The sequence below is a fragment of the Botrytis porri genome (assembly GCF_014898465.1).
Source record: "Botrytis porri strain MUCL 3234 chromosome Unknown BPOR_016, whole genome shotgun sequence".
Taxonomy (NCBI): Eukaryota; Fungi; Ascomycota; class Leotiomycetes; order Helotiales; family Sclerotiniaceae; genus Botrytis; species Botrytis porri.
Window position 1 is genome coordinate 59826 of NW_024066090.1, and position 21132 is coordinate 80957.

The 21132-nt window shown below is 44.0% G+C and overlaps 9 protein-coding genes across 9 annotated transcripts; 7 read left to right on the forward strand and 2 right to left on the reverse strand.

Annotated features, from left to right (window-relative positions):
- Positions 1-742: 742 nt before the first annotated feature.
- EAF01_010244 (uncharacterized protein) lies at positions 743-3679 on the forward strand. The gene is made up of 4 exons (XM_038918501.1): positions 743-881; positions 2216-2388; positions 2444-3056; positions 3118-3679. Exons 2-4 carry the CDS (start codon positions 2251-2253, stop codon positions 3333-3335), a joined length of 969 nt encoding a protein of 322 aa, XP_038765726.1. The 5' UTR covers positions 743-881; positions 2216-2250; the 3' UTR covers positions 3336-3679.
- On the reverse strand, positions 1042-1518 carry EAF01_010245 (uncharacterized protein; the record flags this gene model as incomplete). The annotated part of the gene is made up of 1 exon (XM_038918502.1): positions 1042-1518. The coding sequence occupies one exon, from the start codon at positions 1516-1518 to the stop codon at positions 1042-1044; it is 477 nt and encodes a 158-aa protein (XP_038765727.1).
- A 613-nt stretch (positions 3680-4292) lies between the features above and the next one.
- Positions 4293-6979, forward strand: EAF01_010246 (uncharacterized protein). Its single transcript, XM_038918503.1, has 4 exons — positions 4293-4587; positions 4696-5454; positions 5506-5680; positions 5729-6979. The coding sequence occupies exons 1-4, from the start codon at positions 4497-4499 to the stop codon at positions 6171-6173; spliced, it is 1470 nt and encodes a 489-aa protein (XP_038765728.1). The 5' UTR covers positions 4293-4496; the 3' UTR covers positions 6174-6979.
- A 1331-nt stretch (positions 6980-8310) lies between these two features.
- On the reverse strand, positions 8311-12108 carry EAF01_010247 (uncharacterized protein). Its single transcript, XM_038918504.1, has 2 exons — positions 9522-12108; positions 8311-9465 (listed from the first exon to the last, which is right to left on the reverse strand). The coding sequence occupies exons 1-2, from the start codon at positions 11859-11861 to the stop codon at positions 8551-8553; spliced, it is 3255 nt and encodes a 1084-aa protein (XP_038765729.1). The 5' UTR covers positions 11862-12108; the 3' UTR covers positions 8311-8550.
- Positions 12109-12208: 100 nt separating this feature from the next.
- Positions 12209-13930, forward strand: EAF01_010248 (uncharacterized protein; the record flags this gene model as incomplete). Its single annotated transcript, XM_038918505.1, has 7 exons — positions 12209-12216; positions 12273-12313; positions 12376-12542; positions 12610-12792; positions 12840-13133; positions 13184-13648; positions 13697-13930. The coding sequence occupies 7 exons, from the start codon at positions 12209-12211 to the stop codon at positions 13928-13930; spliced, it is 1392 nt and encodes a 463-aa protein (XP_038765730.1).
- A 769-nt stretch (positions 13931-14699) lies between these two features.
- EAF01_010249 (uncharacterized protein) lies at positions 14700-14972 on the forward strand (the record flags this gene model as incomplete). Its single annotated transcript, XM_038918506.1, has 1 exon — positions 14700-14972. One exon carries the CDS (start codon positions 14700-14702, stop codon positions 14970-14972), a length of 273 nt encoding a protein of 90 aa, XP_038765731.1.
- Positions 14973-16103: 1131 nt separating this feature from the next.
- On the forward strand, positions 16104-17141 carry EAF01_010250 (uncharacterized protein). Its single transcript, XM_038918507.1, has 2 exons — positions 16104-16208; positions 16367-17141. Exons 1-2 carry the CDS (start codon positions 16188-16190, stop codon positions 16943-16945), a joined length of 600 nt encoding a protein of 199 aa, XP_038765732.1. The 5' UTR covers positions 16104-16187; the 3' UTR covers positions 16946-17141.
- A 511-nt stretch (positions 17142-17652) lies between these two features.
- EAF01_010251 (uncharacterized protein) lies at positions 17653-19136 on the forward strand (the record flags this gene model as incomplete). Its single annotated transcript, XM_038918508.1, has 3 exons — positions 17653-17859; positions 17950-18267; positions 18469-19136. 3 exons carry the CDS (start codon positions 17653-17655, stop codon positions 18892-18894), a joined length of 951 nt encoding a protein of 316 aa, XP_038765733.1. The 3' UTR covers positions 18895-19136.
- Positions 19137-19300: 164 nt separating this feature from the next.
- EAF01_010252 (uncharacterized protein) lies at positions 19301-20965 on the forward strand (the record flags this gene model as incomplete). The annotated part of the gene is made up of 1 exon (XM_038918509.1): positions 19301-20965. The coding sequence occupies one exon, from the start codon at positions 19301-19303 to the stop codon at positions 20963-20965; it is 1665 nt and encodes a 554-aa protein (XP_038765734.1).
- Between the last annotated feature and the right edge of the window lie 167 nt (positions 20966-21132).

Consider the following 21132-nt stretch of genomic DNA (forward strand, 5'->3'; position numbering starts at 1 on the left):
TAGCATTTAGGTACGAACGTGCATATACTGGCACGCAACCGGCGGCAATCAAAGATTCTCGAACTGTAGCGGGCGTTTGAAGTATCACCACAAGTTGTCCCCAAAAGACGTTCTGATATGAATCAGTAGGGTGTTCAAATCTTCTCGGCAATCTGCACCGGTGTTATGCCGACAAACGTCTTAAGGATAAGGGACCAACTTTATATCTTACCTAGCTTGTGTTCCTAATTCTACAATTATACTGGAGAACTTTAATTTGATATAGAACACATATACATTCATCAGAGACCTTTCAGACTCGAATCTTTGTATCGCCGCTACAAAGCACATTGCATTCTGTAGGTCTACGTGACAGCTTTATGAAACAGAATACGAATGACTTCTTTAACGAAAGGATTGATTTTTCTTTCAGGATAATCAAAGTGTTAGAAGGTTTAGGGTCAACCTCTGAATCGTCTTGGTCGAAACAGCTACTAGGTGGTTGATCGTGGGGATGATTAGCTGATAAGTACAACCACAATAATGGTAATGATACAAACATCAAGACTTCGTTTACCTACCTATAGGGGAAAGGGAAGTTTTCCAAAGAGCCTCAACTCATCTATCCAATAGATTACCTACCTAGCACCTCCCAAGTGGAATCTGACATAATATCCTATCCATATCTATGTCACATTCCACCAATCAATGTATTCTTTGGCAATACTCTACCTGGGTTAGCCTAGACTTCGGAAGCGACCTGCATGAACTATCAATGATCAACATTTTATCTCTTCAGCCTTACAAGAAATTTTGTAAAACACCGACAGCTGCCAAAACCTGCTCGCAAACCATCGAATGGGGCTTTCATTCCCAAGACTCTATTCTATCATGGAAATTTGGTATGTTGGATTGTTTTTTTATGATTCTCTCGAGGGCCCCCATTGCTGTCCCCATTGCTGTCTCCATCGCTCGCCCCCAATAATATTCATGGATATGGAAGATGCAAGGCTTGTTTTAAAGTAATCTTCATGTAGCAACATTGCCATATTTCTGGGGTCCTTAGGATCTTCCTATTCTGCTCTCCGAAGATGAACTATATTTGTGGTTGTCCAGTGCTGCCTTTCCGTTCGCATTTTCACTTCTACTCGGGCATGTGTCTGACCTGCATATGCCCCTCGTAAATGCCTCTGCAAGCCTCACAAGTATGCTTAATGGCAGAGATGATGCGAAGATTGCGTATCTCTCATTTCCTGTGGCCAAGAACGGCCAATGATAGTAGCGAGTTTGTCCTGGTCTGAGTTTTGAGCATCTGGCAGGCTTCTCAGATTTAACGAGGCCTATGATCAGTGATCCATCATTAATCTGGATCAATTTCCTGAATCTACCAAGCGATACTTCCTCCAGGCTTTTGATGGCTGATTTGGCTGAAGCCTGGTCACTCCCACATCCCGGCGATTCTTTGTCGTGGGTGATCGCACTTTTGGTAGGAGAGAAAAAAGCCGGGGCTATCCCACACTCTCTGACTTTGGGTGTCATGATTGCATTCAGCCCTTGACATCCGGGATTTGCAAGGTTCGATGTTTGCCGGCATGCAGATAAGGATCAGGAATCAAGATCTCTAGGGTTTTTTTACGTAGACGCCTTTACCAATTGTACTATAAATTGCGTTTCGTGCCGAATTCAATGATGCGGCCACATATGTGGTAAGAGGTATCCTTCTTATGGGGTTTTGCCGGCTGATTCTACACCCAAGTGTCATCATATCCAAGTCTTCTCGCTCCTCTTATGCCCGTGGTCACAAATTTGTGGTATCTCACCAACCGCAAATTCTTGGAACGGATTCTACGATGCCTAAGGTCAATTTATTATGCGGGCGAAATCCTTTCCGTTTGAGAATTGACCCTTCAAATTGAACTACCGCTCTTATTCCTGAACTGCCACCTTACCCAAGATCCCGGTGTACCAACTCGCGACCTGCATCACCCTAGTAGTCAACTCTCCTCTCATCCTGTAATGCTTTCCTAGCTGATGGCGTTGAACTCCTAGAAATTCTGGGTAAATTACACCAATACCCTTGTGTTATCACAATTCTATCCAGTTACATCAAAGGCACTTGTTTGACTCGTCAAGTGACCTAATACTTTCTCTGTTATCATGGCTAGATACCTCATCTGGTTACAGGATTGCCTGGTCTTCCATTTTTACCACTTTTATAACACATCTGACAATTTAGAATCCTGTTAAAAACTCAAATTTCCTTCCGAGTACATGAACATGGTGATAACCGGCATTCAGATGGCAAACAACATGATGAGAATTGCAATAGCAGGCTCAGGCGGCTTGGCCCAGATCATCGCTCATGAGATCAGCAAGACTGTACATCCATTCATTATCTTATCGAGACAGGTCAGTTGACTTCAGCACGTCGACATCTCTGAACACATTTAACTAATGTCTTTAGGGTCAACCAAATCTAGAAGCACACGGCTATCAAGTGGCATTAGTCAATTACGATGACCAGGATGATCTTCGCTTTAATCTTCGAGGAATAGATGTAGTCATTTCCACGGTATCTGGGAACCCTCAAATCAACCTCATTGATGCTGCCGCGCATTCCCGTGTTCAGCGTTTTATCCCTGCAGAATACAAAGATAAGCTAGGCGGGCGACCAACGAACGACCCATCAGACCGTGGAAGGGCTGCAAGCATTGAAAGGCTTCGACATTGGGCTCACCACCCCCGTCATCGAATGCAATATACTGTTTTTGCATGTGGAGTTTTCTATGAACGATTCGCTCCAGGAGGCCTAGCTTCAATGAGCATCAGCACTTCAACTGCACTCGGCTATCAAGGTTCTTATCTCATGAATATGGAGACAAACACAGCAGAAATAGCGGAATATAATATTATGGGCCAGGCCATTTCAGTATCAATGACATCTGTAAATGATGTTGCACAGTTCATCGCAGCAGCTCTGTACTTAGATCAACGGACATGGCCGATAGAGTTCAGGATGCAGGGAGATCAGAAGACTGTAACTGAAATTGTGCAGTATGCCGAAGCTATCAAAGGACGTAAGTGCTCATCTATTTACCTGTGATAGCACCGCCAATGCAAATGCTAACAATAGAGCAGAGCCATTTACAACAACAGTGATTGCAGCTCCGGAGCTAGCGGCAAATATCCAGGAAGCAGCTTATTACCAAGACCATGCTAAAGTTGGCCGCTTACAGGAGCTGTCTGTTACTGAGGAGAGAAGATACGACTTCTCGCAGATCAATCTGAATTCATTGGTCAACATCCAGCCAGTCTCATTTTGGGACTGGCTACGAACCCACTGGACACCTCGGTGAACTTACACTAGCTTGTCATCAAGGACTTATATACAACATCAAGATCCCAAGGACTCCAGCCTCAGAAATGAGATTGTATGGCCCGATATGTAGGATAGTTACTGCATGGGTTTTTCACTCAATCTTGCAGTACTGGAGCTAACTGGATATAAACTATTAAGGTAGAGGGAGTGGATGCGAGATCACTTGGACCGAAGAAGTAGGCAAGATCATCGCAAGCGAGGATTGTGCACCGATTCACAATTGTTATAGACTTATTTCCTTCATTCTTATTTGCTCAAGTTGTATTTTAGACGTGTTACTCATCTAGACAAATATTCTCTTGTTGAATGTGACGAATATGATCAGCCTTTTTTGTCCTTGCCCTTTGATATACACTGTGGTCTATATAGACAAATCTTTTGAAATATTTTTCTATCACTGGTATTTCGTCAATTGAAAAATCACTCAAATGTTCAAATAGCACAGTAGCAACAAGATAGCTGAATAGTATTGATGGGATATTGATGTTGTATCAGGGGGACGATCTCTTCCAAGCCTTTCTCAGAAAAATGGTGACCTTCAGCATTGTGTTTGAGCGTTTGCATAGAGGTGAATGGGGCTGCGAAAATGTACACAAGCCATGTTTGACAGATCATGACTGTTTGGGGATAGATTATAAGAAGCATGTGAAGTAGAGATAATCAAATTTGTTTCCTTGTGGCAGCAAAAGACAAAACAAGCTCAAGGACCGTACTATCCTATCATTTAATCAGAAGATTTTTGTATAAATACACATAAATATACATCAATTTACAGTAGTGATTGTTCAAGAACATCAGCACCAAACTTCTACATGTCTTGTCATGAAAGTTTTTGAGCAAGGCATTGGATTGGCTGTGTGTCACATGATCTGTATAATTCCGACACTAGCGAAACGTAAACATTGAAACCCCCATGATATTGCCAACCCAACCAACGCATTCAATCACTCAACCCAGCAACCCGCGATCCCCCACGAATTCCCCTCTCGAACAATCCTAACTCGAATACCAATATTCATCAATTGACGCGACGATACACGAGATAATCGCGCGAAATCTATCTCGATCTCCAGTTCTAAGGCGACAATCGCCCCGACAACAAGAAATTCAAGAAAGGAAATGCGCTACTAGGACATCAATGACTACCCTCGTACGAGCTCGGAATCCTCTAGAAACTCTGAAAATGAGCCAACAACCCGCGGCGCGAAGAAGGAGTAAAAGATTGGCTGGTGGGTTGCGATATTTCTCACTTTTTGTGTTTGCGATTATGGGAGGGGAATGCTGGAAGATGGATTTTTTAAAGTACATTAACCAAAAATTTACTGACAGAAGTACAGGTTATGAGGAAGAAGATGGAGATTTTCAGTTCACGCGTGTGTCCAAGAAGGCTAAAACTACTGTATCTGTACCGGATCCAATACCAGAGGCACCGCCTGTAACGACGACTGTACCTAGGAGAACTAAAAAGGTAGCCCGTGAGCGCGAAAGCCACAATGCTGCACCGACATCATCACCGCCTGTCAAGAAAACGAGAGCAGCACCCAGAACAAATCTTTCAACGCCGAAAGAATCGCGAGTAGAAAAAGTACAGAAACCTAAGGATGAAGTCGAACCGAAACGAGCAACAAGGAAAAGTACGCGTTTATCAACTGAGAAAATTCAAAATGGGGACGGTATTTCCATGAATGGAAACAGGGATTACGACAACAGTATCGATATGATTAGTGGTGCACCTATGCCAGAGGAATCGAATAGGTCAACTATAGAAGCTCCGAATAACACACACTCTACCGTCATTGCCTTACCATTTAGCGATACACCAATTATAAATCGAAATAAGGAATTACGAAAGAAAGGCGGGACGGGTCAGAGGAGAAGTAGTTTGGGTATGCGTGGGAGGAGGGCAAGTTCACTCATTGACAGTGGATATAGCGCAATACCCCACAAAGAGGTCGAAACCTCGCAATTTTACAAACATATTGAGGATGGATTACCTGAGCCGAGAAGGATGAAACAGCTCTTGACTTGGACCGGCGAAAGAGCTTTGCCGGAAAAACCTGCGCATGGCGATCCGGATAGTGGTGCAAAATTGGCAGGTGGGTACTTTCATCATATACAAGGTCTAGAGACAGGACTAACGAGTACAGCGAGGGCAATATCTGAAGCTCTTCTAAAAGATTTCGGGACTAATAATACATTTTCGAATTGGTTCGATCGGGAAGAAAAACAGCCTACCAGGATAACGAAAGTGGTCAAGAAACCCAATCCTAAGAACATCGAAGCAGAAGAAAACATACAGGCTTTAGAAGCACGAGTAAAACAGTATGGGTTATCCTTCTACTACCCAACATACGGGCTAACAATTTCTAGACTAGAAATCGAAAAAGCGCAATGGATATCCTACAAAAAGCCCACTGCTCCTCTTCCACCCCTCTTCCCAGATACGCATGGCGAAGCAAACCCACTCTCCCCCACTCAGATCGATCCTACTCTCCTTGACCCCGAACAATCTACTATTCTCTCCCTAATAACGTCATCGTCATCTCTATCCCTGCGCGAAAAGGCCTCGGAAAGACTCAAAACTATTCATCAAGAAATCGAAGGGAAAGTAGATTGCTTCTTGGACGGCATACATAAAATTGAACGCTATGCGGAAACAGTAGGAAGAGTCGCGGATAAGATATTGGCGTTGAGTGCGGTGAGGCTGGAGGAGAGAGAGAGGAGAGAGAGGGAGGTAGTGGGGACGAGGGATGTGCCAATGGTAGAGGTGCTGAGGAGTTTGAGTAGAATTCTTCCCGAGGGGAGCACGAGATGATCTTGCCTGTGTTTATCAATGCAAGTCTCAATCCATTTGCTGTGCAGTGGAAGATTCCATAATTACAGGGGACTCCGTTCCGCTTCACTAGAAATTTAAGGCTTGACAAAATATATGGTTTCAATGGCCAATCCCGGGGAAGGCTTTTGCGATGGAGATTTTAAGAGGGACGGGAAATGAGTAGAGCGAAGATGGAATGTTCAATGAATGATGATAAAGCGACTTTTGGCAAATAATTTGTTTCCTTCTTCACCCGTTTTTGGCTATTTTGGTCATTGTGAACTGGAAGAGTAGATAGTAGGCTTGCTTCTTTCTTGTTGAGTTTTTTGTACAAATGGATGGGACAGGGTGTGGAGAACACAGTTTTCATGGAGTAAAGGGAATGTTTTGGGGCATAGGGGTGTTTGTGGGCAATACCTGGCATTGGCATTGGCATTCACATGTTACGATGAGGACAATTGCGACGGTGGATTTGATAGATCAAATGAATCAATCAACAAGACACATGACAATCTTGACAAAATTGTCGCTGAATTGTTTCATAAATATGGTATGTGCGGGGTATGTGGTGTGATGCTAAATAGAGGCTAGCTTTTAGTCTCTACTTCTTCACCTTCTGTAAATCACAATCTATTTTATTTCTACTGATAAGTGTCAGGAACTATAGTTAAATACTTGTTTCGTCATCCTAATGAATGTAGTTTTGTCTGAAGTTAAACTTGGATCGTATATGCTGGAGAAATGCGATGGTAGGGATATTAGTAGAGAGATGGTGTCGGAGGCTGCAAAACTGTTTAGTCGAGATTATGGCGTACAGTAGTACAGTATGGGGTTCGTTAGCGAGCGAGACAATGAGGGGTGAACAGAAGAAAGGTAGGTGAATGTTTGGTGATGTGGTTAGTTGCATGGTTCTGGTTTGTTTCTGCATGATTTAAGTTGTTTGGGACGTATTGAAATCAGTTGGGGCATCCAACGCTTTTAGGACATTCAACTGCTTAATGTTCAACTTATTCGTGCATTCAATTTACTGGAAAGCTTGAACTTACTGAAACTATCAGTCCTGTCTAGTCATTTGCTATATTTATTTATCAAACACACAGTACCGATCAAAATTCAAACCCCCACCAGTTTACGGATCAAAATTTCAAGTTGAAGACTTATCACCCAAATTATACCTCCCAAGGCACATAATATATACGTCTGCCTCCTATTCGACGGCACGTTCGCAGGCAACGTTTTTGCTACCCGCTGGCAGCACGAAAGTCTTTCTATTCTGTGGATTACACAACTGTGCGTAGATAGTAAACATAGAAATCAAGGGGTGGCTATGAAAATGCTTGGAAATTTGAGGGGGGAAGAAGAATTTACAAGAGGTGGGGATTTTATCAAGTCATCCTGTTGCTTTGATGGCTGTCTTGAGGGTTTAGGGGAGGGGAGTAGAGGATATCAGTACGGATTTGGAGATGATGAAAGGAAGTGTGGAGGAGGTGATGGAGGGGTGTCCGGTAGGGTATGTGAAGGAGGCGAGATCGAGAGGCTTGCCCTTTGGAGGGTTGCGTGACGGGTGTGAATTTTTGGTGTTGGTGCCTGTTAAGGTAGGGCAAATTCCTTGAATAAGCAAGTCTTATTTCAATGTTTAGTTTGGATCAGAATCATCATTATATTGTTAATATTAGTTATTCTGTGACAAACTGTCTTCCCAATGTTAATTGCCCATTTTAGCTCACCGGAAGCCGAAAAGATCAAGAGCTTCCAGAAAATTCTCTTTGGAATGCCTAATTCAAACACGGGATTTCAGCTCTACTTGTCAGTGCAAAGATGAAGTACAGACTGACGCTGTACCGCAATGAAAATCTGAACGCATCTCGGTTTCCAGCGCAGGGTACACACTTGTGTATTCGTGTCAGGAGTATATCAAATTTCAAGCTGCCATTAGGAGCCAAAACTTGGATTGAAATTTGAATATAAAAGGAAAGAGAGGCAGGATTCGATGAAGGAATAAGTTATCAAAGATTGTTTATGAAAAGATTCGAAAGAAAACCGTGAACGCTGCGCAACATAGCTCACCGGGCGGGAACCCCCCCCTAGAATTGTACTTTGCATCGTACCCGAAGAGATCAAGAGGATTCATGAAATGGGGTATCAAGACTTTTATTCCTATTCAATTTCTCATTTACAGGCCACAACGCTATTCATGCAATGTGACATAACGCAATTATATGCATAGCGCATCCCGCCGTATTGCATCGAATCCCCCAACAACTGATATCTCCAGAATCATATTATTCTCATACACATGATGAACGCCTCTGACCACCCCGGAATTCCCACGCACGCATTTTCGATTCTTACATCCCGTCCTCCTCCTCAACCATTCTCACTGCATCTCATCCGACTCCCTCAACCACGCCCTCGCCAAATCCTTTGCCAACCCTAACCTCAATACCCTCAGAATATCCACATCTGTCATGCCCGCATTAATCCCTTTCCTCCAATCCCACCCTCTCTTAATACCCCCCTTGTTCATCAAGATTCCACTCGCTGTAACCGATTTATGAAATTGCGACGCCATCAATGAACTTCCTACCATTGAGAAACTCCCAGAGGTACCCGATGATGATTGACTTAATAAATCCATGGGGTTAGAACCCTTTAGACCCGATGCGTTTTTAATGACCGTTTCGAGAAAAGCGTTGCAGACGGCATAAATACGCGGGCCGATACCTTGAATATCTTCGATCGTGCGGAGGATAATATCGATTTGAGAGGTGCTGAGGAGGGAATCTGGCTGGTTAACAAAGGGCATCGCTTCGCCTAAGAGCGCGAGAATGTAATGGACAGGAATGACGGCCCCACGATCTTCATCGTAAATACCACCGCGAATGTTGTCGTCGGAACTGATTATCAATGCTAGTAGAGCATTGGCTGCTTCCGACCTTCGGGTGATTGCGCCCATTGCTGGTTTAGAACCTGGTGATAACATGACTTCTTGGTCTCTCAGGGTATAAAACCTACGGAGCGTTGCGTATCCGCTCAATGAAGTATGAACAAGTTCTGCGGCTTCGAGGTCCATACTAGACATTTCATTTAAAGCGTTCTTTGGAGATGAGATTAATCGCTGCAAATGGTCATCGAGCTCGACCTCTGGAGGGTAGGCCGTCGAATATACTAGACATAATTGGATCAGAGTATCAAGGACATCCTTAACCTTGGCGGAATTATGAGCTAAAGCATAATACCACAAGGCTTCACCAGGTGAAATGTTGTCTCGGGCAAGTGAATCGGCATATGACTATACGTTGTTAGCTAACTGTGTATAATGATAGCGAGAGGTCATAAAACACATACCATTGCGATAGCTTCGGCTTGAGAACTCATATCAAGATCATTGAGTAATCGCCAAAGTTTATCGACAATCCCAGCACTATCTAGCTTAACTGTTCTCATGATTTCACCCACCATCTCTTCAGATCTCTTTTCCGAATCAAGTCGGCCCAACACAGCGATCGCTAATTCCCATCCTTCTTTTGTTATCTCGGCGTGTCCAATCACTGCAGTCAACACCGGCAGCTCTTGTAATGACCTCGCATATGTAATGAGAGTGAGGTCTTTGACGCCATCCTGTACTGTTGGTGCGCCAAGATTGATAAGATCAAGGTCTTCCTGATCAAGTTCGCCATTTGCGAGTAGACCTTGAGGTTCGGTACGAGGAAGCCACCCCGCCAACGATGCGACTTCAGCTAAAGCGGAAGATACGGGGCCAGACCAAGCGCGCAAAATGCAAATGAGGGATTCAGTGTCGCCTTGAAATAGGCAAGCTAATCCCACGTCAACCATATCATTGCTATTGACATGAAAGTCGGTATTGATTCCAGCTACAACCTCAAATGCTCGTTGAAGTTTGCGAAGGCCATTTTCTGACTCATAATTGATGGCAGAAGCGCGAAGACTATTAATCGATCGCCCAGGAGCTAAACGTCTGTCGTCTTTCTCCTCATCATGCCATACAAGCAAACCGATAGTTGCTTCACACCAATCCTGGCAATTTTCAATGATAGAGATAGACTCTCCCATAACCAAGCTATAAAGTGTAAGTAGGTTCTGGTAGATATTCCACGGTACCCTACTTGCAGCCCTCTTTGCAAGTTTACTATAACCTCCACCTAAACTACTTCTCGTGGAAGACTTCCCAAAACGATTTGATTCATGGCGAGAACTACCTTCTGCGAATTGTTTGAGATCCTCCGCAGCCTGTGATATCCGAAGTCGAAACAATTTCCAATCATTTCCATATATATTCCAGTCTCCATTTATTGCCGGACATAGAGAGAGAACATTGGTCGCATCCTCTACTACCTTTTCGACATTGGTTAAGGCTACTCCAGTAAAGCCGTCTGCCCCGCCTTGAGCATTGATATCCTCTGCATCAGACCATGAGTATCTCCAACCAGCACTTTGGAGGCAATTGATAACAGGTACAAGTTGCCCACGAACGACATTATTAAGTATAGTGGTCCAGAATAAGTGATGGGAAGCAGGGCTCGGTCTGTGAGCCTGAATATCCCGAAGCTGGTTTGGAAAATGATTATGAAACACCTCCAGCCAATCTAGCATGATTTTGGGAAGAGGCTTAACCACGGTTGCAAATCCCTTTTCCACCGGTTTTGAGTGATGTATTTGCAATGCAAGATGAGCCAGATAATTAGCCTTCGCAAAATCCGATGCTGCTGGACCTGGGCCAATGATCGGAGCGGACTCCTGCTCATTGTAGACTCTGGTTCGTTGTCTATACTCCTGCCAAAGTGCTATTAACTCGCTCGGTATGAGTGCCAAAGCACGTTCAAGTTTTTCTTCGTTGTCTGCCTTTCCCACGCCCTGCTCATAAAGCCTTGTAATTATTGCTTCCGTCTTCAATATTAGATCGTCTTCTTCGTCTACAGCTGGTATTCCCTGGCTTTCAGATAGGGTTTTCGCGATACCAGCAAAATCCGAAGCGGGCACCCTTTTACTTTGTGACTGCGCCTGAGATGCTTGGAAGTCTATCGAATCGTTTGCTATACTCTGTCGCATTTGTCCGCCAGATGTGCTTGCAAACCGAACCGAATTGCTGTGCTGATTAAAGATGTTGCGGTTCATTGACTTTGTTCCGCGATAGTCGTCTAGGTCATCGTCCTCGTAGCTGGCATCTTCACTTTCCATATCTTGTTCGTCATCATAAGAATCTGCGAAGCGATTGCGAGTCTTTGTATCCAATCCAGCATTTTCTTCATCCTCATCATCCTCTTCCTCCTCACTTCCCGATGGCGATCGTAAATTCCTTTGCGACTTTTGAGATTTGTTGCCAAATACCGCTCTCTGTGGTTTTGATGTCGGTCTTGTGAAGAGAGGAGAGGAGAATTGTGGGCTCTGGAGCTCGGAATGACCGAAATCTGATTGGGAGTGACCAAATTCCGATTGCTGCGAGTACTCTGAGTATCCAAACGCCGACTTGTTTGGGGTTGGGCTTCGCATAGTGCTTTCCAAGAATGACGATGGTGCAGGTCCAGCGGGAGTATAAGAGCCGGCCGATGAGGGAGGGGCTCCAGCAGGCGTAGTCGATGGGTTGTTTGAGGTTCCAAAACTGAACCGACTATTGGTGCTTCTATTTGGTGTAGAAGGAGGGCTTGAGGAATACTCAAAGCCAGGCATCTTGCATTTAGCTGAACGTGTTTGACAATGGTAAAAGGTTGTACTTATTATGCGATTTGTATGTCAAAGCTGCATTCTTTAATTAACCAATCTGAGCTTTTTCGGCAATGTAAATGAAGTTTTTGTATACAGCTAATGCTCAGGTATTCATTTATAAAAGTTCATCTACAAACCCCTGTCCAACCATTTTCAAAGAGCTATCGCGATAACTAGCGCAGAACCTTATTTCACGCGTCGACAATAAACAATTTCCAGAACGTCAATAATCATAAGATTCAAGATACTTTGGGGTTTTGATTGCAAGATATTGCGCATCACACCTGTATTGTTTCTTTGATGCTTCAGTGATGCCAAGGTAACCAATTCTCCCTTCCTTATACATCACGGCTGCTAACATTGTTTTCTTACCAGAGAAATAATTACGGTCCAGGCCGGCCAGTGCGGCAACAGCAGTCAGTATACCCCTCATCTGGCCATACGAAATGGAGGAATTTCTAATTGGGAGTCTGGGTAGTTGGTAGTCAGTTTTGGCAGCAGTTATGCCAGGAACATGGCATAAGTCAAGATGGCAATCTTGAGGAATTTGCGACGGAGGGAGGAGACAGAAAAGATGTGTTTTTCTACCAGTCAGACGACACACGATATATCCCTCGAGCTATTTTGATTGACTTAGAGCCCCGTGTATGTGTTTCTTGTGTTTCTATGCTATGTGTTGGTATATTTGGGGTGTTAATTTGTGGTTATCCAGGTCCTCAATGGTATCCAAACCGGTCCATACAAAAATATCTACAATCCCGAGAACTTTTTTGTTGGAAAGAATGGTTCAGGTGCCGCAAACAACTGGGGAGATGGATACCAAACGGGTGAATCTGTACATGAGGAAATTATGGAAATGCTTGATCGAGAGGCCGACGGGAGTGACTCGCTTGAGGTGGGTAATCGAACAGTTCACACTAATGATGAAACTAATCTAAGCAGGGCTTCATGATGTTACACTCTATAGCAGGTGGTACTGGTTCCGGATTAGGATCTTTTCTGCTCGAAAGACTGAATGACCGCTTCCCTAAGAAGATTATACAAACGTATTCCGTATTCCCAGACACTACCAATTCTGGCGACGTTGTTGTACATCCATATAACAGTTTACTCTCCATGCGAAGATTAACACAAAATGCCGACTCGGTTGTTGTGCTTGACAACGGAGCACTGTCTAGGATCGCTGCGGATAGATTGCATGTCCAAGAACCTTCGTTCCAACAAACTAATCAGCTGGTCGGTACCCCCCCTTTCGGAGCCAGAGTTTGCTGTATTAATATGTACAGGTTTCTACCGTTATGTCAGCTAGCACCACTACACTCAGATACCCCGGATATATGCATAATGATCTCGTTAGCATAGTCGCTTCACTCATCCCAACTCCTCGTTGCCATTTCTTAATGACGGCCTATACCCCATTCACTGGAAACAATGTTGAACAGGCGAAGACCGTACGAAAAACTACAGTTTTGGATGTCATGCGAAGACTGTTGCAGCCCAAGAACCGCATGGTCTCTACAATTCCTGGCAAGAAGAGTTGTTATATATCCATATTGAACGTTATTCAAGGAGACGTTGATCCAACTGATGTCCATAAGAGTCTTCTTCGAATTCGGGAGCGACGACTTGCAACATTCATTCCATGGGGTCCAGCAAGTATTCAAGTTGCGTTGACCAAGAAGAGTCCATATATACCCATGAATCACAGAGTCAGTGGGCTTATGCTGGCAAACCACACAAGTATAGCAACAGTGAGTGTCTTTAGAGCTATTTCGCACCAAATTATTGACATATTATAGTTGTTTAAACGTATCGTGAGACAATACGATGGAATGCGCAAGCGTAATGCCTTCATGGAAGGTTACAAGAAAACTGCACCCTTTGCTGACAATCTCAATGAATTTGATGAAGCAAGGGAAGTAGTAACAGATCTTATCGCGGAGTATGAAGCTGCAGAAGACGCAGATTATCTTAGCCCCGATGCTGGAAATACTGCTCCAGCAGGAGAGGCAAGTGATAGAAGGCTTCCTTGATTATCTGCACCTCTACAGCAGATGCGATGATAGCATTGTTGGAGTCGAGGATTAGGATTTAGGATGGTATGAAAGGTGTGCCTAGGGGCTGAGGGTACATCGAGTGTCCTATCTACCGGCGCCTAGATATTGAGGACACTGCAATTGGCGTTTTTACAAGGATGATTAATGATACCAAATTATGAAGAAGTTTCTAGTATTCTTTTTCATAACCCTTTTTTACCATCGAGATTTCCATCTGGGATCGAATTCTACCGAATCAAATAATTCAAATTGACGTTGGTTTCGGTTTGTTCCCGGTGGTACCTAGTATCTTAGTCATGCCATCGGAACTTTTTGCCCCACCAAAGTTTGATGCTTGACATGATCGACATCATAATTACATCACATCTTTTATAGAGCCCCTCAATTTCTCAATGTATCTGATGTTCCGGAACGAAACCTCCAAACTCAGCAAGGAATAATTTAACTATGCCTTGGTACAGTACCTGAGTAAGGTGGAGTATGATTTTGTCATAGAACATGAGCTCGAGAGTTCCAACGCCTTTTTAATCCCCCGTTTCCCCCCTTCCTCGCCTTCCTTCTTCATACTACAAACAAACAAGCAAACAAACAAGCAAACATCACACGCATCATACCAATTCACAACGAACAACCTCACAATTAACTACTCTACTTCATAACCAAACAGTGAGCTTCCCTTCCCACAACAATTCACTCGACTCATTCTAACAGATTTTAGAACACACAACCTCACACACATATCAACATGCCAGAACAACAATCCAAAGCCGACCTCATCGCAGAGCGTCAAGCCAACCTCCCTCTCCCAGAAGATCCTCCTGTCGCCAGCGACTGGAACTCTGCCGATGCTACCAAAGTCAACGTTGGATCAGGAAGAGACGTAACTAGCAAAACCTCAACTGGCAATGCTCAACAATCTGGATTGGAGGGTGCTGCTACTGGAGGAAGTGGTGTTAGAGAAGCCGGCGGTGTTGATATGAGCAACATTGGACGCGAGGGTGTTGAGAAGAAGGACTAAGTGTAGGACCATTTTGAGAATGAGTGTATTATATTTTTTTAATCATTGGAATGACTGATGATGGGTTATGAACGAAAAATAGCATTGATGGACGGGACGGGTGGGATGAGATGCTGTATTATACGCATCGTGTATGAAATAGATATAAACCGGCTTTGACAAGGCTATGAAATACAAAAACTTCCAAAATTTCTTGGCACATTAAATGAAAGTTGCATTGTGTCCAATCCGCATTCTCAACGATGTGGTGATGCCTCAAGATCCCTTGCTATTCTCTAAATGCTCGAAATTAGTTTCATTTTCTGGACAATTCGAAAGCGTGTCGCACCTGGATTGCATGTTGGGAAGGACTTGAGAGTTTTCATCTTCATGTGAATACTCCTCTTTCCAGCGCGTGTATTCCTATTCTAAGCTTTCTGAATCAAATATAGATCAATGAACCAATAGATTTCTTTCACTACAGCTAAGATTTAAATTTCAATTTTATCACCACTTCCACTAGACAGCAGCCACAGGTAGTAAATTGGAACAGCAAAACGCGAAGGAGGTAGACTGCTTGCTAATCTGATATGACTGGATAAATTAATACGATTCTTGCAATGCAATGACCATGGTGAATAAGCATCTTTAAAGCTCGGGGTCCTCAAAACCTGGGGAATGATTTCGACGCTTGACATGCAACCAAACGCTCACTCAGATGAAATCATATTCGGTTGGACATTCAACGTCGATATTTCGATATTCATAGATCACTCTGCTTGAATCACACTCCAGATTTCTAAAAGTATGTGGAAAGTATATCACCAACAAATACGAGGGATAAGTGTCACTCGAAACACGTGATAAGGTTGAACTACCCCTCAATTTCCAGACGCTTATCGCTGACGTCGTCCAAAATGTGCAGAAGTGCCACCACTAACTTTTAGAATCTCCACAACTTTAGCATTCCTATGAGTTGATTGACGGAAACGTGCCTGGCGCCATCCTTATGTAGTAGAAGTAAGTAGCCGAAACAGGATACGGTTTGTTTAATGTGATTCTTTGAGTTTAAGAATGATGTCATGCAGAGCGCCAGCTATATAATTCAGATTTGAACAAAGAACTTCCAGGAATAAATTAAACAATTAAACAACTTGTCTGTATCTTCAAATCGCGAAGATATAATTGCTTGAATCTTCTAATACCAAGGTTTCTAATCATCAAATCACATTCAAAATGTCTGGAGCTGGTACAAAGGTAAATACTTGCTTAGAATCTTTCATGTTAAATTTCCAGTAACCGCGTCTCGGACTGCAAGTCAATCAAGTGATTTCTCTTCGATGAGGATCGTGTTGGGGATTCTTTGCCTCGCACGACTCAATTTTTATCATGATTGCTAACACAACTTTTAACAGGTCAAAGATCCAAACTCAATCATCAAAGAGGGTGCCGGAGCCATAGCATCAGATTCTCTTGCAGCCGAATCTACGAGAGCTGGCGGAGGCTTCGCTGGAAATCGCGATGGTGAACCTTTAGGCGTTGCAGGCGCAAACTCCACATTTGCAAATACCAATACATCTGGAGCTACTCGTCTAGATCCTGCTTCCGACGCTGAAGCACGAATGGCGACTGAAGATTGGGCGGAAGAGAAGAAACTTGGAGCTACTGGTTCATACCAGAAATATGCCGGTAACCCCAATGCACAAAAGAGCACAAGCAATGCGGGGGTCGCGCCAAGTTATGTGTCCAATCAATACCAGTCTGGCGGTAACCCAAAGGGAAAGAATTTGACGGAAGGGGGATTTGAGAGTAATGATGCAAAGAATGCTAGTTTTACTTCAGAGATTGGATCAAAGAATGATCCGAGTCGACTTGCTGAGCAGAAGATGCAGAGAGAGAATGCTCAATCAGCGAATGATGCAGGCTTCCCCAGGGATAGCAATACAACGGGTGGAACGCCATATGATGCTTTAGGTGGTGATACCGCAGCTTGAGAGGTTACATTTGATAGGTTCAGGAAACAGGCTAAGGAAATTGTATGGAGATCGCTTTAATGACATGATTTGATGAGAACAAATGAGTTTTGCATATTATTTTACTTTTGATAGCTTTGTTTGTTTCATTACAGACTTCATATAACTGTATATCGGATAGCCCATATAGCATCACGTGATTATACATGCTGAAAAGAGAGTTGGCTTGAGCAGTTACTTCCTCTGATTTTCAAAGACTGACAAGACTTTGTGGCAGGAGCACTTGTCTCGCCAGCTTATTACTGAGCATTAGTGCTCAATAAGAGATTGATTGATTCACTGTGCCCATATGATTCTATCAAGAGAATGAATGAATACAACACTCAAAACTGATCTGCTCGGACTTGCCCTACAAGAAAATGTGCCTGAAATTTAAGGATATAAGCATAAGGATTCGATCAAGTCAAGTCAACAACTTCACATCAGGATCAAGTACTTGTTCTTCCCTTTTTCCATCAAAGAGGTTTCTCAAGTCCTCAAACTGTTGTGGTAGAAGAAATAATTTTTCGAGTTCTAGGTCAGAGTCCATTATTTTTGGAAGTGGCGCTAGTACCACCTCGCTTAGGAAAACCTCCCACCACAATTTCTCAAATATTTCCAACCAGCACTGTTACCGTTGCCATTTCGCCCATCCTTCAATTCTCCGTTCACCAGATCAATACTCCAACATGGCGGAACAACTTATCCTCAAGGGCACCCTCGAGGGCCACAGCGGCTGGGTCACCTCTCTCGCAACTTCTCTTGAGAACCCAAATATGCTCTTGTCTGGTTCCCGCGACAAGTCCCTCATCATCTGGAACTTGACCCGGGATGAGACTTCATACGGATACCCTAAGAGATCTCTCCACGGACATTCCCACATTGTCTCTGACTGTGTATGTTAAAACTCACTCAAAATCGGTGGCTCTGGGAAATATGAGCGCAATCTGCAAATTACAATTGAATGCTGAGACTTTGATTTCTAGGTGATCTCTTCCGATGGTGCTTACGCTCTTTCCGCATCCTGGGACAAGACTCTCCGCCTTTGGGAGCTTGCCACTGGTACCACCACCCGCCGATTTGTTGGACACAACAACGACGTTCTCTCCGTTTCCTTCTCTGCCGATAACAGACAAATTGTCTCCGGATCCCGCGACCGCACGATCAAGTTGTGGAACACCCTCGGTGACTGCAAGTTCACCATCACTGAGAAGGGACACGCCGATTGGGTTTCATGCGTTAGATTCAGCCCTAACCCACAAAACCCAGTCATTGTCTCCTCTGGATGGGACAAGCTCGTCAAGGTAAGCTACAATCGTTCTTTATGGTACTTCAAATTGAAGCTGTGCGAAGTTTTCATGATGTTCTACAAAGTATTTGCTACTTCAGAGCTTGGGAGACCTTGCCATGAGACAATTAACACTAATTTTCTGAAAATTGTCTTCGCATAATTCATTTGGTACCAAAATTACTTACCCAGAAAATGCTAACATTCAATCCTTCAGGTCTGGGAGCTCAGCTCTTGCAGATTGCAAACCGACCACATCGGACACACCGGTTACATCAACACCGTCACCATCTCCCCAGACGGATCCCTCTGCGCTTCCGGTGGAAAGGACGGAACCACCATGTTGTGGGATTTGAACGAGTCTAAGCACCTCTACTCCTTGAACGCTGGTGATGAGATCCACGCCCTCGTTTTCTCCCCCAACAGATATTGGCTTTGCGCCGCCACCTCCAGCAGCATCATCATCTTCGATTTGGAGAAGAAGAGCAAGGTTGATGAGTTGAAGCCAGAGTTCCAAGCTGTTGGCAAGAAGAGCAGAGAGCCAGAGTGTGTCAGTTTGGCATGGAGCGCGGACGGACAAACTTTGTTCGCAGGTTACACAGATAACATCATCCGGGCTTGGGGTGTTATGTCGAGAGCGTAAGGGGGTGGTTAAACAGGCGTGTGTCAATTCATCTTGAGGTTTTACGGCTTTTCCGGGGTTTGTGGTTCCTTGTCGATTGGCAGGATGTACTTCAAAAACATGGCATAGCAAAAGGCTCATGGACATGAAAAATCCAAACAACGTAAAAAGTAATTTCCATGCATTATGATCATCTTGCCGTGCGTGTGAAAATGCTATGTTTACCTAGGTATCAACATGTGATTCTTCGTGATTGGGTGTGCAGTAGCTGAGGGGAATCATAAGTAACAGGTAAGCTAGTGCCACTTTAACATAGGCTTTCACAGGCGCGTCCCTCAAATTTAAAACGCGTGTGTCAAAAGCCACTATGTGTGATGATCATGAACCAAACTTGTTACGCAGAGTCCAATCCCACCAATTGCTCAGCATGGTTGCTTGCCCCATTTGCGAAAAGCAAGTAAAGGCCAAAGACATTAATAGTCACATTGATTCGGGATGTGAAGACTTTATTGACACAGTTTCTCCTCCACTTACACAGCAATATGCATTCAATTCACAGAAACCAGCTTCCACGCAGAAGCCTTCCGTCTCCAACTTTTTTTCTACACCTGCGACTAAGAAGGCAGCATCGCATTCTACCCCAAAGATAGAACCCATCTCGACCCCCAATTTTCAGCAGAAGGTGCAGAATGGAAATACAACTACAAAGCGACAAGACGATGGAAGTGCGAGTGGATCCCTGACTGTTCAGCGGAAGAGATCATTTGACGATGCCGAGACGGAGATACAGAAGGAAAATGATATTGTTGACCCGCCAGCGAAGAAGACTAAGACCAATGCCTTTCAAAAGGTCGCTCCGTTAGCAGAACGAATGCGCCCAAGAACTCTAGACGAAGTATGCGGACAGGAGTTGGTCGGGTCACAAGGAGTTTTACGCAGTCTCATCGAACAAGATCGTGTCCCATCAATGATACTATGGGGTGGGGCTGGCACGGGTAAAACTACAATTGCACGGTGTGTAGCTGCGATGGTAGGAAGCCGGTTTGTCGAGATCAATAGTACATCTACTGGGGTAGGGGAAGTGAAGAAGATATTTGCTGAAGCAAGAGGGGAACTGGGGCTTACTGGGAGGAAGACAATAATATTCTGCGATGAGATCCATCGATTTTCGAAGAGTCAGCAGGATGTATTTCTTGGACCGGTGGAAAGTGGTCAGGTTACTTTGATAGGAGCTACGACCGAGAATCCGTCTTTTAAAGTTCAGAACGCTTTATTGTCTAGATGTCGAACATTCACATTATCAAAGTTGACGGACGATGACATATTGGAAATATTAGAGAGGGCATTGAAGACCGAGGGACCAAATTATACTCCTACAGATCTTGTGGATACAGAGCTTTTGAAGTATCTATCTGCCTTTTCTGACGGTGATGCTCGGACGGCCTTAAATTTGTTAGAACTAGCCATGGGCTTGTCTACAAGACCCAATATCACTAAGGAAGACATCAAAGCCTCTCTTACCAAGACACTGGTGTATGATAGAGCTGGCGATCAACACTACGATACTATCTCGGCTTTCCACAAGTCGGTAAGAGGTGGTGACGCAGATGCTGCTCTATACTATCTTGCAAGAATGCTTCAATCTGGAGAAGACCCTCTTTACATAGCTAGGCGGATGGTTGTTATGGCATCAGAAGATATAGGACTGGCCGACAATACCATGCTAACGCTCGCAACTAGCACATACACTGCGTGCGAGAAAATCGGTATGCCTGAATGTCGAATCGCAATGGCTCATGCTACTGTGGCTCTGTGTCTAGCCCCCAAAAGTACAAGAGCATATCGAGGATTGAACAACGCATATTCTGCCCTGAGGGAACCTGGGGTGGCTAGTTTAAGCATCCCTATCCATTTGAGAAATGCACCTACGAAGTTGATGAAAGAGTTGGGGTATGGAGATCAGTACAAATACAATCCTAATTACAAGGAGGGAAGAGTAGTTCAAGAATACTTACCCGACGAATTGAGGGACAGGAAGTTTTTAGAGGATAGGGATTTGGGAACAGAGATTGATCCGGGTGCTTGGCCTTGAGGTCAAATGGATGATTATATAGGATATATCTAGTGCATTGCGATGGTGTTTAAGGTCCATGATTGGCGTTACAACAAGCCCATACTATTTCATGAGAATTGTTCATTGAAAGTATGTTGTTTTGGTAAGGTGTATGTAAAGTTGCGCGTGAACAGCAACGGGTTATG

Bases quoted from the DNA above. Each gene is read 5' to 3' on its own strand.
- EAF01_010244 (XM_038918501.1), top strand. From the start codon at position 2,251: ATGAACATGGTGATAACCGGCATTCAGATGGCAAACAACATGATGAGA. The intron at 2,389-2,443 runs GTCAGTTGACTT...TAATGTCTTTAG, and splicing joins TCATTATCTTATCGAGACAG to GGTCAACCAAATCTAGAAGC. The intron at 3,057-3,117 runs GTAAGTGCTCAT...ACAATAGAGCAG, and splicing joins TGCCGAAGCTATCAAAGGAC to AGCCATTTACAACAACAGTG.
- EAF01_010247 (XM_038918504.1), bottom strand. From the start codon at position 11,861: ATGCCTGGCTTTGAGTATTCCTCAAGCCCTCCTTCTACACCAAATAGA. The intron at 9,466-9,521 runs GTATGTGTTTTA...AACAACGTATAG, and splicing joins AAGCCGAAGCTATCGCAATG to TCATATGCCGATTCACTTGC.
- EAF01_010246 (XM_038918503.1), top strand. From the start codon at position 4,497: ATGACTACCCTCGTACGAGCTCGGAATCCTCTAGAAACTCTGAAAATG. The intron at 4,588-4,695 runs GTGGGTTGCGAT...ACAGAAGTACAG, and splicing joins AAGGAGTAAAAGATTGGCTG to GTTATGAGGAAGAAGATGGA. The intron at 5,681-5,728 runs GTATGGGTTATC...AACAATTTCTAG, and splicing joins TTAGAAGCACGAGTAAAACA to ACTAGAAATCGAAAAAGCGC.
- EAF01_010250 (XM_038918507.1), top strand. From the start codon at position 16,188: ATGTCTGGAGCTGGTACAAAG. The intron at 16,209-16,366 runs GTAAATACTTGC...AACTTTTAACAG, and splicing joins TGTCTGGAGCTGGTACAAAG to GTCAAAGATCCAAACTCAAT.